This window comes from Thalia democratica, chromosome 8, assembly GCF_965202585.1.
Source record: "Thalia democratica chromosome 8, ktThaDemo2.hap1.1, whole genome shotgun sequence".
NCBI lineage: Eukaryota > Metazoa > Chordata > Thaliacea > Salpida > Salpidae > Thalia > Thalia democratica.
Genome location: NC_139172.1, coordinates 29,728,055 through 29,749,343, shown reverse-complemented (window position 1 = coordinate 29,749,343; position 21,289 = coordinate 29,728,055). Strand labels below are relative to the sequence as shown.

At 28.1% G+C, this 21,289-nt stretch overlaps 1 protein-coding gene and 1 long non-coding RNA gene across 2 annotated transcripts; both read left to right on the top strand.

Annotated features, from left to right (window-relative positions):
* The first annotated feature begins 922 nt into the window (after positions 1 to 922).
* LOC145843125 (uncharacterized) lies at positions 923 to 7,628 on the top strand. The gene is made up of 2 exons (XM_082950585.1): positions 923 to 1,099; positions 5,733 to 7,628. The coding sequence occupies exons 1-2, from the start codon at positions 923 to 925 to the stop codon at positions 7,626 to 7,628; spliced, it is 2,073 nt and encodes a 690-aa protein (XP_082806711.1).
* Positions 7,629 to 8,672: 1,044 nt separating this feature from the next.
* On the top strand, positions 8,673 to 13,100 carry LOC145843356 (uncharacterized). Its single transcript, XR_014370228.1, has 3 exons — positions 8,673 to 8,812; positions 11,182 to 11,360; positions 12,951 to 13,100. It is a non-coding gene; the product is annotated as an uncharacterized LOC145843356 (long non-coding RNA).
* Positions 13,101 to 21,289: the final 8,189 nt, after the last annotated feature.

Sequence of the window (21,289 nt, the reverse complement as noted above, 5' to 3'; positions counted from 1 at the left end):
ACTCATTTCACCAAAACCAAAATGTCCTTGACAGGGAGCCAAGAGTCCTGATCAGATCCAACCCTTGCATTAAAAGCGCCCAAAATTACAAGCTGATTATTTTTGGTTAGTTTTTTGACCATGAGATTTATCATTTTATAGAAAGTATATTTTATTTGCTCATCAGAGTATAGGGTACATATACCCTAATGAGAGTTGCTGTTCCTTTTGCAAACAAAGAATAGCAATACTTTTTTGTTATTGTCAGATCCAACTTTCACAGATTGTAAAAGTGTGTACTTGACATTAAATAACATTTTTTAAGGCCAATCTTTCTGAAGTATTATGAATTTCAAAAAGTTTACTAAAAATCTATTTTATCTTTTATTTACAAAGCAATTTACTTCATGTTTTATGAAAATGTTCTTTTCAATTTTACAAGCAACTTGAAAAAGCCAAATTTTGTAAAAAAAGTTAAGGTATTATAAATTAACAATTATTGAGTACAATTATTTTTTAAATTAAAAGTATTTTGGAGGCAAAGTTGACCTGCTGGCTATATGTTGCCTACTCCTATTGTAAATAGTTGTACTCTACTTATATTTTGATTTTTTTGTCATTTTATAAAAGTTCCAATTTGTATATAAGGTAGATATACTGTCAAACAACAAACTTTTCATAAAATGTCATTAAAAGAAAAAATCCTTTATTTTTCTACTTGGTAAAATTTAATGTATATTTTTACATGCTTATTTAACTTGGTTCAAAAAACAATTACAGTATTGCTTTTTTGTCTTAAAGAAAAACAAGACAAATGGTGACTTGAGTATTTCTGTAAAGGTTCTTCTTTTGTTAGTTTTCTTATACTTATACTAAGCTAAACAAATGTATTTTTCAGCTTTATTTTGTTTATTTTTCCATTACTTAAGTTCAATCAGCAAGAATGAGTCGGTTTGGACGACAGATAGAAGAAGAACCGAACAAAAACAAACAAAGCAACAAAAATGATGAAAGGAAGCATGTGCAAGAAGATGACATTCTTGCAAAAGCCTCTTTTCTACCGCCTGTTTGCTCAACTCCCATGGTGAAGAATTGCAGGGACATTTTCAGCAAAAAGGAGGTAATAATTTAACTGCTAATCAAAAAAGTGTTCTGACTAGATCTAAACGTGGAATTTTTTTTTTTTTGAAAATAAATTTTCTAATGTATATTCATAAAAATTAAGTTAATTTGTTTCAGTTCTGTTTTTTTTTACAGAAGTTAAAATGTTAGTTATAAATTTCGAAAATATAAAATTTAAAAAGTTATTACAAGTTGTTATCATATTTGCATCTTTAAAATGTTGTTTTAACTTAAGAAACCTTAAGTCAAACTTTTGCAGTTCTAAAACAGAATTTAAAGTCATACTAGTTTGCATTCTGAACTATCTAAATCTATTTAAATACCACTCTATTTCCCACTGTCTAAATTATAATAAATGTTAGAATTACATTTAACTTTCTATTTCAATAAAAGTAAGTTGTAACGGAGAATCTCAAGACTTTAATTGATTAACTGATTGAAACATTGTTTTATGAATAAATTTGTGAACTAAAAGAGGTTGAAATTTTCCCTTTAGATTCAAGTTGAGACCTTTGATTGTTACTCTTGAAATAAACTAAAAACATGCAATATTACATTAAACATTTTATAAAAGTAGTAAATATATGTAAACTTTCAATCAAAGACAACCCAGTTTTTGTAAAATATCATTGTTTGCTGTTAAACACTTAACAGGGTTCCTTCTTCCCTATTAAGGGCATAGGGGGGATAAACACCTTTTTTTTTTTAAAATTTGATCTTATTTAGTATAGTTTTTACTGAGCTACTAAATGCTTTTTACAGATTTTAAAAGTTCAAAATAATTTTTGAGATATAGCCGGTCAAAGTCAGAGGCAACAATAGGTTCCTTATGGGAGGCACAAACTAAAACAACAAAAATAGACTATTTCACTAAAAGTCTATCTTCCGCTACATTTTTTGAGATAACTACCTCAAACTTTCAGGAATTTTTCTTAAAATATTTAGATAATTCTGTTGAAAGGAATTTAAAAAAAAATAAAAAAAAAAAATTTATTAAAAAAATAAAACAAAAAAACAGTTTTTATTTTTTATTTTTTTCAAATTTTCTAATTATTGCAAGGAACATTTCCTGAAAATTTGAGGTAGTTATCTCAAAAAACGTAGGAGGAGATATATTTTTAGTGATTTCTAGTTATTTTCTGTTTCAGTTTGCGCCTCCCATAAAGATCCTATTGTTGCCTCTGACTTTGACCGGCTATATCTCAAAAACTATTTTGAACTTTTAAAATCTGTAAAAAGCATTTTGTAGCTTAGTAAAAATTCATAAAATATGATCAAATTTCAAAAATAATTTTTTACTCTCCCCTATGCCCTCAATTTCTATAAATCTCTAGAAATTTGGAATGTTCTGAAAATTCCCTTTAAATAAATACCTAGAAAAATTTGAAAAATAAGTGAAAATCCCTCGTGATTCCTATAAATTATTATTTTTTGCTCAGTGACTGAAATTTGTGAGCCAAAACGTAACACCGAGAGGTGAAAAGCACATAAAAAAGTCAATCAAAATCTTTGCAATCTCTTTACAAAACTATGACATTGTTGAGCCACCTAGCGGACTTTTTTGTTATTTGTATTAAACACAATTTATCTTATATATGCTTATTCAACTAAAATTAAAGCCCATAAACCCCTAAACTTATGTAAATTTCTTATTTAGACTGAGCTTATAAACTGATAATTACATATTTTACTTTATTTACCAAAAAAATGTTTTTGCATTGCTTAAAATTCATTGTTTATTTTTGATACTTTCCCTATAAATTTGCTATATTTTATGGATTTCCCTATCAAATTAAAAAAAATTTTAGTTGAAACCCTGATTTAGATAATCTGAAAACCACTTGAAGTTTTCTAAATTAGGATATGAATTAATGTATGTTAATAATACTGAACTTAAAACTTGTTTTGAATAAATAACTTATGCAAAAGTTTACTTTCTTATATGGTTTTATTAAATTATGTTTTGCAAACAATGATAAAGAGTGTAGCTTAAACTGGCTTGTCTTTAAAAAAACTTAATAAGAAATATGTATACCACTAATTACCTTACTCTTTAATTTAATTAGTGGCCTAGTAGTAAGGCATTTTATAGAACATAAGTTCCTGAGTTTGATGCCCATCAGTGTTACTGTATTCAAAAGTTAAATCATGAAAAGAATCGAAAAACTTTTCATAAAGGGTTAATTAATAGGGCAATACATTTTTATTAACTTATATTTTTTGGTTTTTGAAATTATTGTGGGCATCATACTTAATATTGAAAGCATGTTATATTTAAGTTTTAGTCAATTACTTATTTAAAGTAATTTTAAACCAATGCAGTTGTACATTGTACAAGTTTTACTATGTTATTGATCATTATATAAATACCTTGATTTTTTAGGAAAAGTTCCTTGCAACATTTAGAAAAATCTCTGTAGGAATTGTTAAATTTTTCACTATAATTTTTTTTTATTAATAAAAATCATATTTTTTGGGGTTTTCGGTTATATAAAATTCTTAAATTATATTAGTATAGATATTTTTATTATTGCTAGGATTCTCTCCAAAAAATTTTAGTAACTTTTTTAAAAATGTAGGAGTAGATAGTTTTTTAGTGATTAAATTTGTTTGCTGTTTTAGTTTCCTCCCCCCAAAAGAAATCTATTGCACTCTCTGACTTTAACTGGTTGTATATCATAAGTTATTTTCAATATTAAAAATATGTAAAAAGTAACTTGTAAATTAATTAATTCAATCTCTTCAAATAAGATCAAGTTATAAAAAATGTGATGAACACCCTTAATGTGATTAACTTCTTTGTTTTATTAGTATATTATTATATTTATAAAATATAATAGACCTAATAGCATATATATATTTTTAATAAATTATATATTACTGTTTGCTATAAAATATCCATAAGAATAAACTTAAATGGTTCAGTGTTATAAAACTTTTAAAGTATTTTTGCTGTTTTATTAATTTAAAAAACTATAAGTAAAGTAATGTGCAACATCTTAGTTTTATAATTCCGCTACTGGTTCCGTAAAATAATTTTAAAATAACACATAACAAAACCTAGAAAAACCTGGAATTTGAGAAATTTTCAAAAAAAAACCTGAAATTTTGAACAAAAATCCTTAGAAAACCTGGAAGAACTTGGAAATTTAAACAATTTTTGCATGTTAAATAGTAAAATTTTTATTTCAAACAAAAAATCAATCTTACAGATAGTTTTTTATTTGTCACCATTAAATTTTTATTTATTTAAAAACCTATTCAAAGTAGATTTACAGTATCTTTTCAGTGTTCTTCTACTACTAAGCACAGTTTTAACCTTAAACTTAAATATAAACTAAAAATAGACCAAAAAACAAGTGCTTTCAAAAATCTAAAAGAAATTTCTTGAAAATCAGTGGCAACCCTGAATTAATTTAAACTGCATTAAAATTGCTTTTAAAAGCAGACGTACAATTAACAACTGAACTCAACAAGACTCTAGTTTAACATAACATATTTAAGGCTTGTTTTTTAGATTGATGTTAAGCAATTAATGCATGCAGCTTTATCTTTGTTGTCTCTTAAAAAAATCCTGACTTAAAAATTCAATATCATCAAAAATTATGCTAAATATAGAATTCAATTGACAAGAGATCAGCCAATTTTTAGATATTTCGGTTTGGTATACATTAATGATAAATGGGTAGGTGTCAAATTTGCACGAGCAGACAAAATTGCACGATGATACTTTTGCACAAGGGGACTAAAATGCACAAAGTCAAAATTGCACGTAGACACTTTTGCATGAGCAGACAGTTTTGCTTCGGTTGATTTTTTTTTCTTTATTTTATATATATTTTTTTGATTTTGATTTTAATTGTTTTTATTTTCTTAATTTATATAATTTTTTTTTACTATCACTGTAGCTTTTTTTCTTATTTAATTTATTTTTATTTATTAAATTTTATATTTTTTCTAATAATAATTTTATTAGTTATTATTTATTTTATTTTTACTATCACTCTTAACCTCCGTCAGTAACCTTTTTTTTATTTTTTATTTTTTATTAATTTATCGTTTAGTTTTTTTTCTTTTTTTTTTCTATGTATGTATTTTTTTCTATTGTTTTTTTACTCTCATGAAAGTTGACCCTCCGTGCAAAATTGTAACTTTTGCAAAATTGACCCTTGGTGCAAAATTGTCTTTGTGAAGTTTTGTCTCCTTGTGCAATTTTGTCCGGTCATGCAAAAGTATCTTCGTGCAAAATTGTCCTTTCGTGCAACTTTGTCTTCGCGCAATTTATTCCCCTCGTGCAATTTTGTCTTTTTGCAATCTTGACCCGTTCCTATGACAAATAGTTGACATTGCACTTGTTACAAAGCTGTTTTTATGAAGATTATGCATACATAGATTTTTTTATTTGTTCAATACAAGTATCATTCAATTACTATTAAAATAAAATATAAAACATTTAGTAGTTCCTATTTGAAAATAGTTTTGTTTTATATTTCTGTTTGAGAACACAGAAGCATTTAGCTTTAACAAAAGTACATATTTTTAGTTTTAATATTCATTTTAGCCAGCCATGCTATAAATTAACTTGCATGATTTTTATAACTTTTTAATCATCTGATCATTTCATTGCACAGGATAAAGAAAATTGCATTGATGAAACACTCGAGGTGAACAACGAGTCAAAAAAGCAAATTCCTGTGGTTCCAACTTCCTTTTCCAGTGGTATTGACAGTCCAGAAGAAGCAAACTCGCTGTCTTGTTCAACGCATCCTTTAAGCGGAAACATGAAAAAATTCCTTTCTCCGGTCATTCTTGATGACAGCAATGCAGGTGGTCAAGCAGACAGCCCCACCAGGAAAAAACCACTTTTTGGAGAGAAACTTGTCACACCGAGAAATCTGAATAGAGACTTGCTTTCTAAAAACAACTCTCCTTTTCTCAGTAGTGAAAACAACAATGAGAATGATAAAGATGCGAGCAAGTGGATCCAACCAAATCAGCCATTTAAATCCGTAAAAAGCAGTTCAGACAGTTCAAATTTGAACAGAAAAACTTTGCCTGGTTTACCTCGCAAAGGGTTGTTTTCACCTGAATCACCAAAAAAATTGAATACTTCTAATTTTTCTGATTCAGATTATTTCAGCGCACCTAAATTTCCGCAGACAACTGTTGAGTCTTTTAATTTTAGAAGAAAAACTGGTGGAGCTGCTTTAAATAGTAGTATCATGAACATTAGCAACGACTCTTCATCAAGTAGCTCTTTTGATTCAGGTGATGTTCAACCAGGACCTGACATATTTCCATTGAAACTAGAATTGCCTGTAGAAGAAAATAAAGATTATAGTTTAAATACAAAAAATTATTTTGCAACTACCTTTAAAAATGATACAACTTCATTTAACTCTGATCCACTCATTGATTTGGAAAGTTTGGAAAACTCAAGTTCAGCTTCCAAAAATTCTCCTGTGCTGGATGATGGAAAACCAGTTCGTTTCAATATTTACGAGTCTGTTTCCGTAACACCAGATTTGTTAGCAATGCAAAGTATGTCTCAGAGTACTTCAATTTTAAACAACCTGCAGAGTGTTGGCACAAACACTCAACAGGCAAAGTTAGTTTCCTTCCACAAAAGCATACACGGAACAGTCCTTCACACTTCAACTGATTGGTCGTCCAGTTATTTTAAAACTAATTTTTCAAATATGTCAGAGCTTGGCAGAGGCAGATTTGGCGTGACTTACAAAGCAGTGTGTGAAAATCACGGTGAGAGCTCTATTAAAATGGTGATGCCAAGCAATTTGGCAACAGTGGAGGGTATCTTCCATCACGAAGTGTTGGGAAAGCACCCGAATGTTGTGCAGTTTCATTGTGCCTGGGTGGAATACAATAGGTTGTTCGTGCAGATGGAAGTGTGCAGGTTTTCATGCGAGGGCCTGAAACGTTTCTTTGAAAACTCAAAGACAACCGACCCGCACTGGCTTTTGCTGTCCGACTGTTGCAAAGCGCTGTCGCACATCCATTCTAAAAGCGTCGTGCACTTGGGTGTGAGGCCGGACAACATTCTCCTCGGCGGCGACTGGAACTTCAAGCTGTGCAATTTCGATTGCTCGGCGGCGAGAGCGCGAGAGTTCGGTACACTCGGCATAAGGGCAGTTAGGCTGACCAAGTTTGACGTGTTTGCACTGGGAGAGTGCGTCATGAATCTGGCAAGTGAAGAAGTCTTCAAAAAAGACGGAGATCTTGCTAAAACTGTAAGCTGGATGAAACAAGGTGATCACACAGAGAGGCCAAACGCAAGTGAAATTCTGAAGGGTGAAATTGTAAAAAGTAAAGATGTTGCTCTTTTCAGGAAAGATATGCAAGCTGCAATTGAAGACTCGAATAAGACATCTTCTGGTACACCAGATAAAAAGCAACTTATAGTTAAAATGCCGCCAACACCACTGAAGAACTTTGTCACTAAACCAAAAACTGCTTTTAGACCTAAACCTGATTCTGACATGAAATTAGCAAAAAACCTCTTCAATTAATTTAAACTGCCATTTTGAGCAATGTGAAGTTTATGATAAAACATTTATTTTGGTATAGCTAAACACTTAGGCAATTTATTATGACTTTTTTTTTAAAGAAATCTATTTTAAAGTTGATAACATTTTTATACTTGATTTTGACTTTAATTTGCCTATTTTAGTTGATTTTTAAATTATTTTTCGTAAATTATTTGCATTTAGTTTGCTTTTAGATGTTTTTGAAGTAAGAATTAGACTAGTTTACTAAATTACTAGAAACTTTCTTAATAGGTCGATTCTAGCTTCATTGAAAAATTTGTTTGAATAAAAAACTTGCAATTAAAGTCTATTTTAAAGTTTTAGCTGATGTTTTTACCAAATATAACTTTTTAAGATACATTTCTGCCCATAGTGGATTGCCAAAAAGTTTTACCTGTTTAAAAATCATGTCATTTTTCTAACCTCACCTCAATTTACATGTTTGATAGGTATGCTGCTGTGCTGAAATTTTTTTTCGACAAATAGCTTCTTATAAATTTAAACTTTATTTCACTTTAATTTTTGTTTTAAGTAAATGTGCACGTTTTTAGTTTCACAAAAATCGTTTTATTTTGTGGTATTTACTGTACAGATGTGTACATACTTGGATATTTATATGGTATTTTATAATACTATATTAGTATAAAGCTGTTATTGTTCTGATTATGTTTTCAATCTATATACAAATAACAAAAATAAAACCTATTTGAGGTGCTGTTGATTTTACATGTTAAAATACGAGGTATGAATTTTTTGATGAAATTTTATTTGAACTTGTAATCTATATTTTTTTTATATGTCTGAGGTTTTTTAGAGTGGTTCTATGTTTATAAAAGTTTTAGAAAAGCAAGTAGTTTATTTTTGATATTTATTGGGTTTAAATTACTCTTACAACTGTTGTATTAAAAGAAATTGTTATTTATATAAAGTGTTCCTCAAAAGTTATTAGAATAACTTTAATGCTTTTACTACCTTCTAGTTTTATATTTACCTTTTAATTAGAACCAGCTAAATTTTTAGGTGTAATAATAACTTAAAGTTCAGCAAGAAAAAACTATCCAAACAGTCACACTATTTTGAAGATATGCCACAATTATTGTCAACTCCAGCGTGTGACGATTTTATGGGAAATATATGTCGAAAAGAAGTAACAATTTAATTACTCGGTAACGATATTTGATAGCTTATATTTATGAGTACATACAGTAAGTGTTTTATTTATACATATTTTCAGTTTTCCAGAGTCTAAATATGATCAATCAAAACCAAATGAGTTCAACTAATATTTTATTAGTTAAAAGCTTATAAAACAGTTTTTAAGTACGTTCTTAACAAAGTAACTCAAAAATTATTTTTATATAATTAGTTATCCAGTATAAACAGAAAGAAACGTCTTAACCAAGACAACCCAGGTTTAGTAACATGCTACTTTTTGATGTAAAAATCATTAAAATAAATTAAATTGAACTAGAAATTTTCTAAAATATTTATTTTAACTAATAAAATAAATTAGTTATGAAAAAAATTGTCATTGCAAAAGCTTAGATTATTAAATGATGTTTCGCAAACAAAAATAAAGCATGTAGCTAAAAATGGGTTGTATTAAAAAAATTATTTAGTGCAAAACATATATAAGTACTAATTATCCATTATATTATGTGGCTATGTGGGCTAGTGGTAAGGAAAGCTATATAATTTAGGTACTGGGTTCAAAGCATGGTAGTACCATCAAACCTTTGTGTAAGGTCCATTTCAGGGTTTCTAAAGTGGGCCATGACAGATATGAGCATTAAAGGGTCCAGAGGGTTGGTCATAAGCAGATAAGGAGTCTCAGGCGGTCACGAGTTAATAATCTCAAACCTTCACTATATGTATTGCAAAATAAAACACACAATTACATACACCCTGTTGTTTTTAGTAATACTCTGTAGTTGTTGCAGTAAAACCAGTGTCTCGGTCTAAAAAAGCAAAAGTTACAAAGTATACAACAGAAAGTTTTACAAACTCATTAACACCTTACCGACCTATCCCCATTCAGACTTGTTGTCGGTCATTCCAGCCTGAAAGTTTATTTTTTGTGCAAAGTTAAACCACCTTTGAAATGAGATTAAATCACAGAAAACAAATCATTTCAACAATTTTTGTCAATAGTTCAACTAGAGTAGGGGTGAGCAGCGTACGGCCCGCAGAGTGAAAATGGCAGGCCCTCAATTGGTCAGTACTGTTATAAAAAATTTGTATCATATTTTTACAAACAAAACTGTAAGAATTTGACTTTATAAGCAAGTTTAAAAATTGCTTTTCAAATTAATGTGTACTAATAAATACACTATTTTGTCTAATATTTTGTGTTGTTCTAAGTTAGTTGGTATATCCTTTGTCAAATTACCCCAAGTAAAGTGTTTATTTAAGTACGATATTTTATATATGTACCTTGTCAATTACCATGTCAATTCTATTTATAGACATTGTATAAACATCTGAAATGTCTCAATATAATTCAAACTTGAGAAAGTTTTAAGACTTTGAATAGTTTAAAAAAATTGATCAACCGTATCTATTAAATTAAATTCCGGCCGGATCCAAAACTTTTGTTTAAATTTGAATTCCACCAGATTCGGATCTTTATTTAAAATTAGTATCCAGTCGGATCCGGATCTAAAAAGCCATTATCAGGCTGGATCCGGATACTGGATACGGTAAATAACTAGTTATATAATTGCCCGCCAAAGACTAAATATTTCTGGATCCAGCCCGTTGATTGAAAAACGTTGCCGACCCCTAAACTAGAGAATGGATAATATAATTCTATTTAACTACTGCAATTATATTGAACATTTTGTATAAAATTTATTCTTTCTTTAAGTAAAAAAAAAAGATCTCTTTTTCGCTTCTAAAACTTTTAAATAAGTAATTAAATTTTATTAAATGTCCATAAGTTGTTATCATTATGATGTTGATTTCCTTTTTTAAATCGGTGTAATAGATTCTGTTAACTAGTAACAGTTAATGTTATAATTAGTTTTTTATGATAACCTTACATGAGGACTTTATCTGCATCTACCTTATGAATTTATGTTTAAAAAATTGTGCTGAACCTTTTGAAAATTAAAACAGTATAAAGCTCGAATCAAGTTTAGTTTTATGTTACACAATGTTGCTACAGCAAGTTGATATAAATGTTAAATTATTTTGATATGTTGTAAACACATTATGTGTGTACTTTATGAATTTATATTTAAAACACTTTTATTGTACAAAGTGGACATAGTGTAAAATAAAACAGTATTTAATTTAAATGAATTTTATTTTTAATCAACAATCTTGCAACTGTAAACTTTTAAGCTATTTTAATTAACATGGTTTATTGTAAACGAAGATTCAATTAAAATTGTTTCAATAAATTTATTAGTATAATATATTATGATTATTCAAAGCATACTGAGAATTTTAGTTGTATTTGTTTTTCTTTGTTATCATTTGAAAAGAAGTATATTTTAAGAGAATTCAATTTTTAGAATTTTTCTCTTTACAGAGTTTGGTGAGGGTCTTTGTGACATCATAGTAGTTGCCCAATCACAACACAGATGAAAATCCGGAAAATATTACCATAGCAACACATCAGATAATGCTTGATTGTGAGTTCACCGAAGCTTGCCACGTTTGTCAGAGAAAACTGCTCCTCTGTTGCCTGACTTGCAAAATTTTTACAAAGTAAGTTCAATGGGTGTCATTCTTAATTTGATTGGTTAGAGCTAAAATTATTATGTTATTTAACATTTAAATTAAGAGAAAATATTTTAAGAATATTTTTACCATCATAATTTTTATTTAAGTCATGTTTTTAAAAATTTATGCTTGCTGTTAAACAAAACGTAATCATAGTTTTCTTAGGATCCTTTGAATTATTTTTAAAGATTAGGAACGTTAAAAATTAAAATTTTGTACTTAGTTTATCTTAGATAAGTTCTTGAACTATGGTAAGCTATTGTTAAATTTACTTAGGTTAGACTAAAGTTTTATTTTGAGGAAATTAGTTGCTCTATAATTTTGAAATTTTTAAACTCTAATTTTCGTTTAGACAATTACTTACTAATTTTTTTTGTTAACCAAAATTTTCACGTAAATGAGTTAATAATTTCCGCTTTTCTTAAAAATGTTTACAATACTTCTAATTCTTATAATTGTTATTCACTTAAGTTTTGTGTTTGTTTACTGATTCTTAAATCATTATTATCAATAGTTAGCCTACGGCATTGAGCAATGTTTACTTTTTCCGGTATTAAGAGAAAGTTTATTTCATTTTCTCAATAATCCAAAGTGCTTTGTTTATCATTGTACTTGAAAATGAAATCATTAAACTCGAAGTTCTTGTAAAACATAAACATTTTAAAATAAAATACGAAATTTAACCAAGTTGACAAAATTTTATCCAAGTTTTTCACAAAAACGATCAAGTACACTTAAAAGCCAGTAACAGATGAAAACTAGTTAATTTATTTCTAACATCAAAAATAAGATTTTTATTATTAAAAACCTTTGTTACATTAAAAATATATAATTTTATATTTTTCCTTTTATCTAGCGAAAACAAACATTTTTGGATGAACTGAAGGGGTATGAGGGGGGTTAGGCTCTTTTGTACACTTACTCTCTTTTTAAAGTTTTTTGTTAATTGTTGTTCTTTTTTTTTTTAATTTAAAATTGTTTCTTAGGCATAAGTTTGAAATATATAGTTTAATAAGTTTCATATGAAAGGCCAAGTTTAAAAATATAGGAATAAATTATCTTTTTATGAATAAATCTCTTCCTACTGTTTTAAAACTCTTAGTCTGATACAAAATTAATAATAAACGATCGAATTGTAAAAAGTTTCTGTGTAATTTTTCTTTTTTTTTTGTGGTAAAAATAAACTAAATTTGGTTTTAAAAAACGTTGTAGTAGTATTTTTCTAATAATATAAGAAAATTTCCGAAGATTTAAAAGTTAATTGCATAAAAAAAGAGAAGGTAAAAAAAAAATAAATTGCCATCCATACGTTTGTACCAAAAAATTTTTACAAAGCTAACATAATTTATTTGTAGTTTTTATGTTGTGCAAAAACAAGTTTATGGTAAAAACTAAATTGCACATAAGAGTCATTGTTAATAGTAGTATTTAGAAAAATTTATGCCAATATTTTGCATTAACAACTAGTAAAATTAGTTTTAGATATAAAACTGCTATTTTTTTTTTTCATTAATGTAAAAATTTTATTATATTCAGTAATGTATACTAATTTAATACGTTTAAATTAATTTTTAGATCTGTCAAGAAGTGTCCTGGATCCAAGGTCCATCGTTGAAATACAACAACTGAAGTTCAGGGTTGCCAAAAAACCTGGAATTTGAAAATTTAGGCTTAAAAACCTGGAATTTTTAATTATTTCAACGTGATAAGTAGTGAAATTTCGATTTGACACAAAAAATCATTCATAAAGATAAAGATTTTTTGTCATTATCAATTTTTTTTTTAAATATTTAAAATAGCTTTACAGTATCTTCTCATTGTTAATATACTACTTAACGCAGTTTTTAACCTTGAATTTAGTTTAAACTAAAAATTAACTTAACTAAAAATAGACCAAAAAATAGGTTCTTTTAAAAACCTGGAGAAAATTTGCCGAAATCATTTGGCAACCCTGGAAGTTGGTCAACTGCAGTAGATGGAAGATTTGACATCAGTCAATTTTTTTTGCTCTTTTAAGTTTATTTTATTTTCATATTTGTATGTAATTTTATCCTGTACTTACTTTTATGTTTTTATTGTAAATTATAAATTTTTCAGTACCTTTTATGGCTTTTAGTAGCTACAATACTTATTATACAAAAGTTTTTTAAGTTGTTTTTTAATAGAAATGTGCAAATTAGATATTTTATTTACAACCAGGTTTCGGTAGCAAAAAAAAATTGCGACCTCTTCAAGTAAACTGTTATTTTTTAAGTGATTTTTTATACAACTTCTAATGTTCATCTGAACTACCGATTAACAAAAAATGTTTCCAGTATGCTGCTAAATTTAAATTCAAGTTTTGTATGGTTTGTTACTTTTACTACTTTAATTTTAAAACACAACTTCGGTTGGGTAGGTGTCAGAAAAGCACCCGTCACTTTAGCACAGAGTGACACTTTGGCACAGTGACACTTCGGCACAGCGTCATTTTAGCACGTAACAATATAAAATTGTTTAAAATGGTCATTTAAATGATGTTTAATTACCAAAACAATTAACTTAACAAACGAATAGTTGTGAAAATTAGTTCTAACACTTTTAAAAATATTGTGTTAAAAAAATTTTGAATAAAGTTTTTACTATGGGCTTAAAATGGAATAAAAAAATTATTCTTTATACACCTCACTTTTTATATAAAACTTACGCTTAAAGTTTAGCCTTATTAAAGTTAGTTGAAACATTTAAAAAAGTTTTAATAATCCTAGAGCTTGTATTTATTGCTACATCTATTAGTTTAGATTTATGTCAAAAACATTCAAGTAAAAAATCATAAGATTTTCACCTAAAACTAAATGGTAAAACAAGTTAATAAAGTTTTTTTATATACGTTTGTTTAAGTATTAACTAAAGCTTAAACTTGCAACTCATTTTAAGCTTCTTAACTCTCAGTTTACATGTTGCATAGTTCGTTTTTAAATTTTAAACATTACAGTACCTAGTGTAATTTAAGCTAAGGGAAAAAAAATGCAGATTAAGTTCTGTGCTAAATTGTCACACCGTGCTTAAGTATCATTCCGTGCTGAAGTGTTGCTCTGTCCTTAAGTGTCACCCGTGCTTTTCTGACCCGTTCCCACTTCGCTTAGTTGTAATCTTTTTCAAGTTTCGATTGTGTTACACGAAATAGTAAATTGTGTATATTTAAGTTAATTATGACGATATAAGCAGTTGAAAATTTTAAACATATTTCAACACTTAATCTTTACATAATTTCTTGCTTAAAAACACAGTTAGTTATTTAACTTTAATAATGTTAAATTCTTTTATCAGAATTGTATGTCTGTTTTTAGAAACAGTCCTTAAAGATATGTAATGCGTTAAAAAAAAAAATTTTTAATTTTTGTTTTGTACTTTTGCCGACCACTAGATTTCGATGATGCAACGTTCAACTCAAAAAGCTTTCAAGACCATCTCAATACTAACATTCATAAGAGACCTTTTTTGTTATTTAAAGGTTGTTTTAGTATTTGAATTACAGTTAAGTGTATCAACTTCATGTATCATTCAATTCGGATAGAAGTAAATGTTCGTTTTTAAAGTAGTATATAAAAACCATTCAAAATATAAATTTGAGCGTTTGCTAATAAAATCTTGGTGAAGCAAGATCACTGGAATACATAGTAATAAAAAATTTTAACAGTACTCTATTTTACACTAACACATGTTTCTGTGTGTTAGGATGCTCATAAAGAAAGAGCACAGTTTAAATTTGTTATTATTATCAGGGTTGCCACTTTACCTAGAAAGCCTGGAATTCGACAATTTAGGCAAAAATAACCTGGAATTTGAGAAATTTTGAAAAAATCTGAAATTTTGATCAAAAAACCTGGAATTTTTAATAATTTTAACATTTTTAGTAGTAAAATTTTGATTTGACAAAAAAATTTTATCGTATGAATATGATTTTTTTTGTCATCATCAAAAATTTTTTTAATAAAAAATATATTTAAAGTAACTTTACAGTATCTTTTCAATGTTTTTATACTATTTAACACAGTTTCTTATATATGAATTAATTAAAATAGACCCAAAAATGTCTACTTTTAAAAACCTGGAAGAAATTTGGAAAACCTGGAAAAAAACTTGAAAAAACGAGTGGCAACCCTGTATTATACAAAAACTTTTAGTGCCGACTGGGTATAAAATTCGAAGGTAAAGTTTTTAAAATAATTATTTATTTAAACTTTTTTTGTGAAATAAGTAACGTATTTTTACAGTTTAAAGATTTTGGACTGTAAATACTCTTTTTAAAAACTATGTTTATATATTTATATACATGTTTGTAGTTGTTTTCAGAACTTGATTTTATATTTTAATATTATCAAAATGTTATTCAACGATTTACTGACACTTTTTCTCCTAAAAGGATCTTTAGAGCTCTCAAGTAACAATGAAATAACACGAAGCACACAAAATTTTATAGTAAGTTTAAGTAATTAATAAGTCATTAAAATTATGTACTGTAGTAAAAATGAGGGAAATTAATTAATTGCAAAATGAAAACTAAGCAAAAACACTCAAACTAACTTCCAAGTGCCCCCATTTTAGATCTAATTATTTCAAACTTTTACTTACTGTTAAAATTTTTTGTTTATTATATCATCCTAAGTTTTTAATAATGTTAGTATATTATGAGTTTTATTTTTACATTTAACTAATTTCGCTTATACTTCTTAAATAAATAGTTTCAATGACTATTTACTTGACCTTACTATATATTTTTGTGTGCTTCGTGTTATTTTATTGTTACTTAAAGAACTCTGAAGGTCCTAGGAGAAACAGTGTCAGCTAAAGTAACAATCATTGAATATAATTTTTATAATTGAGCTCTTTTGTTTTAAGCACTCTAATTCAAACAGTTTTATAACTTATGTATGTATTGCATTACTATTTTATTAAAATATTATAGTATTAACTTAATTTTTTATTCTTCTCTTAGCTATTAAGAATCTTTAGTTTGAAAACTGACCGAGCTATTACAAACTGGTTCTTATTAAAATTATTATATTTATAAAACTGAAACAATTAAAAAATTTCAGATAATGTTCATGTAAACTTAATTGATCTACTAAAGTTTCCTAAAGTGAAGTTTATCAAAGGACGGTTAAAGTTGTATTATAGAAAAATATTGTTTCCAAAAATATAATGGCTTTTTTAAAATCATAAAAACTAAACAAGTATCACAGTGGGCTGAAAACGGGGATCAAGCGGCTATTGACATAAAACTGTCATTAAAAGCACTATAATACAATTTAAAGTTACACTTAGTGTTACAATAAGAATAATGTTTGTTTTTATTTAAAAAATAGTTAAAATTTTAATTTGTAATGAAACTTTAAAGAAAGAAACTTGAAAAAAAAAAGAAAAAAATGTTGGTAACCTCAAGAGAGTCTTATTTACTCCCATTTTAGTTTAAATATGAATGAATTTTCAATATCAAGCCGGGTGAAACTATACTCTAAATACAGTTTATTTTTAATTTAATGCTGATCTTTGTATATCAAAGTTTGTATTATTAATAACGTTACATTTGTACTAGTTTATCAAAAGAAAAAAACCATAAACAATTTGAACAATAAAAACATTTTTTCTTTGCAAAACAGTGCAAAATACAAAATAATTTAGCTTGTAATTAAAAAAAGCACTTTAAATTTATTAGAAAATATAAGTCAAACAGTAAGTTCTTAAAACTTCTTTGAAATTAAGTCTCTAAAATAAATAAAACACTCTATTCAGTAGCACAAAGCATATGTAACAACGTTTTCCGTTCTGAAATACAGGATGAATTTTTTTCATTTAGCTGCAAACAACTTCGCGCAGTTTGTCCAACTTCTTTACAATGAGTGCAATTCAGTCTGTCTAAAGTGTTGTTAACATCGTAGACACTCTTGTCCCATAATCGATATAAACAGTCTGTTAAATTTTCATACTGAGAAGTGTTCCTTAAAAAGTTCATATTGTACTGTCTTAGAAACTTGTTGTTAGCTTCCAATCCACTTTCGGTGTAATTTAGCAAACCTCTACCGTTGTTTTGCTCAATTAGTTCAGCACTATGTGCAAAAACAGTATGCGCAGTTGGTGTAAAACTAATATTTAACCGACATGACCAGCACCATTTTTGACATAAAACTGAGTATTTCTCTACATTAATCTTTCTGTTAGAATTTATGAGGCATAAAATAATGGAAACATACAAAATAATTTTGTCAATGTTTTCTTTTAAACTAACATCAGAAATATGCTTCGTCAGCAGAGTCCTATTATTGGTGTTTAGCAAAGTTTTGACTAAGTTACCTGTTGTAAAAGTTCCACCATGGCCTGTGGGATACGGTTTTTCAAGAAAACCTTTAATTCGCTAAAAAATTAAAAAAAAAATATTTCAATAACTAAAACATATGCTAAGCTACCATGTTTTGACCAATACTAACTGTTCTCATCATTCTTGGAGCTTAAATGATCTGTAAACAAAAGTAAGTGAATCTATACACATTAAGAACTTTCTAGAACATACAAAATGGTCTTTTTTGTCATAGTCAAAAACCAGGGATAGAATAATATATCATTTTTTTAATAGAAATATCGCTTGTCAAAACCCTAAAAAAATAGTTATATTTCACATGACAGATTTTTCTGTAAATTTGTATATAGATTCCTTGTCATTTTTACTAAAGTATTAAAAAAAAAATTATGTTGGTTCTAAGGTGGCAAATTGAGAAAATTAACCCTGAGGAATACCCTAAATTGCCAGAAAATCATCAATGAATTTTCGGCGATATCAGATGATTTTTTAAATGAGAAATAATATACTTTTGCATCTAAATATTCAAATAATTTTGAATTTTGTCAATTAACACTAAACCAAAGAAATGAAAAAACTTAAAAATAAGTATTTCTATAAAAGCTTTTAAGGTGTTTTTTAACAGTAGATGTAGACCTTAATTTTGACAAAAATTTAAGCATTTTTCGAGGCTTTTTTAAACTTAAAATATGCAAACTTAGGCTACATTTAAGCTTACATAACTTTTAGTATACTTTAAGCAGAACAGAAACAAACCCAGTTTTTAAAAGACGAAACCCCGCTCTAAACAAGTAAATAAAAATTATGCTATAACTGTTTAGTCGCGAAAATAGTCAATGGCCACTTGCCAGCCCACTGTGAAGTATTCTTATCTATTTTTGAGATGCAAATATTTTAGTTAATAGATTTAGAATATTGTTTTCTAGTATGTTTTTTTTTCTGAAACATAGTACTTATTAATTATCCATAAAATATAATACTCTTTGTTATTGTCAACTAGCGAAAGTCTCAGAGCAGAAGCCTGGACTTTTGTATGCCGTAAGACAAGCTCAAGTTTAAAAAAGAGAGTTGATCATACCAATTCGATTATCAGACCATATTCCTTCGGTAGACAACCGATCTCAGTCTATCGAAGGCTTGTGGTCTGATGATCTAATTGGGATGATCAATCTTTAACACTTAGTTAAAAAAAATTTCTAAAAGTTTACTTAAACGAAACTTTAACATTTTTCTTGATAGTACATATAAAAGTAATGTTATAATGGTATTGTTTTAGAATCAAGTTCCTTAAACATGGACTATAAAACTTTTAAATTCATAGTTTAACAGTTCCAGTATTCCTTTTCAGTCAAGAAAAACAAAAACTCTTGGGGTCAAATTTAAATTTGTACAAATTCAAGGTCTATTCTTTAACTTGTTCAAATTTGAGGCTGTATTTCAATTGAGTCAAATGTTTTGTTAGATTGGATTAAGATAAAAATAAAGGAATATGTAAGTTAATGTTTTAGTAAGGGTAAAAGTAAAACAAGAGCAAAAATATACTTACATATATTGAGACTGTAGCAGGCCTCCTTAAACGACGAGTAATTAAAGAACAACTTTAAATTTAGTTAATGATTAACTAATTCCATCTTTTATTTCGTGAGTCTCATTTCCAATAATCAGCAGTGACTTTGTTCTTTTGATTTTTTATCATTACATTCTTTCTTGAACTATTTATTTTTAAAGCGCGAATTTGTTTTAGCTGGAAAGCGATTTTGAGTTCGGAAAATTAAAGTTAGGAATGAATTGAGTCAAAAGTACTAATATAGAAAATACGAAACAGAAATGTTTAAAGTTGGAGAAATCAACTTAGGATAATGCGAGTTAGAATAGATAAAGTTCTATACATAAAAATTAGAAAGTAAAAAGTTATTAAGTAAAAAAAAAAGTTCAACGTTAATGTGAGTAAGAAATAACAAGTGTAAATTTGATCAGCACTTTATTTTCTCGCCAAAGTTTCTTCTAAGGTAAGTATTATGCTCTTATATATCCCGCTTAAAGATTTTTTAATAGAAAATGTGGAATTGTTTAAAAGTTATGTTTTGGTTTTTACGAACTTTATTGGTAATTGCAACTAGTAAATTTATTGACTTTAATAACACGGTGACATATTAAAGCCATTCTTTTATGTTACTTATTTGTTTTGATTAAGTTCTATCTTAAACAAAATTTTCACAAATAGACCATAAATCTACAAAGCACTTGGCAGACCAAATCCGCTCAGCTAAGCAAACTCTCAGGACTGCGATGTATTTTATATCTAAATAAGCACTTCTAAAAAAGTTTATTTTTTTATAAGCAATTTTAAATGTGCTGTTATCTAGGTTTTTTAGAACACAGTAAATATTATCATATGGTTATTTTATCACTACTTTACTCAGAAATTTTTTTATATAATTTATAAAAGTTACGGCGAATAAATTTTTTAACATGTTTTGCAGTGAAAAAACTTACTGATATGTTTGGCCTGCTAGAAGAAAAAATTGTTATTATTTAATGTATGTCTGTGTTTAAAGCGAGTCTTAGTTAACATACCAGCCTTTATACAAAGGTTTATGCTCAAGATTTTGTTAACTATGTAAGACATACCAAAATATATGTAGTTCTTATATTTTTAGTTTTTAAAAAGTTTTTTGAACTTATCGTTCAGAAATTACATTCGTATAATTTAAAGTTAGTTATACTTTACTAAAACTTTTTAATTATTATTTTTTAGAATTTAAAGAATTGTTTATTTTTAACCAAAATTTTTTCAGCTTATAATAAAAATTTTACAAACACATTGAATTTACCCGACCTGGTAGGCGATCTGGAAATGAGCTCCGATGACGACTCCGACAGCTCCGGCAGCTCCGGCCAGAGAGACAGCCCCTGCTTTAGCAAGACGCGTTACTTCAACTTTAAAATTGAATCGGCCAATTGTGTGCAAACGCCTGACGTTTCAGCCAATCAAACGGCTTCGTTTCACGACACCCCTGGCAGCTCGCTTCACAACACAAGCACCTCTTCCCTGAACGACTCCAGGCTGGGAAGAAACATCAGTTTGTCCATATCCCAGGAGAAGCTTGCAGACTCCATTGACAGGAGCAGCAATCCTGTCAACGCTTCCTTGCCGAGGGGAAACAAAACCAGAAGCTGGTTAAATAAGAAGGATTGGGGCAAGGCAGTGACAGTTTCCAAACACAAGAGCAAAAACGGGAGGATTCTCAATGAACCAGATGAGATGGAGTCCTCTCAGCTGCACTCCTATTTCAATTCTTTCAGCCCGAAGGTGATCGGGTGCGGAAAATTTGCTAATACCTACGAGGCTGAAACCCAAGAGTTGGGGAAGCATGCTGTCAAGAAAATTCTGAATGGAATCAATAAGTTGTACGTAGAAAAGGACGTGTACAATCATGAAGCGCTAGGAAAGCACCCGAACGTCGTGGAGTTTTACAGGGCTTTTATTGAAAAGCATACATTGTTTATTCAGATGGAATTGTGCAGGTTTTCATGCAAAAGCCTGTTCACTTTCTTCACGTCTTGCAATGAAAAT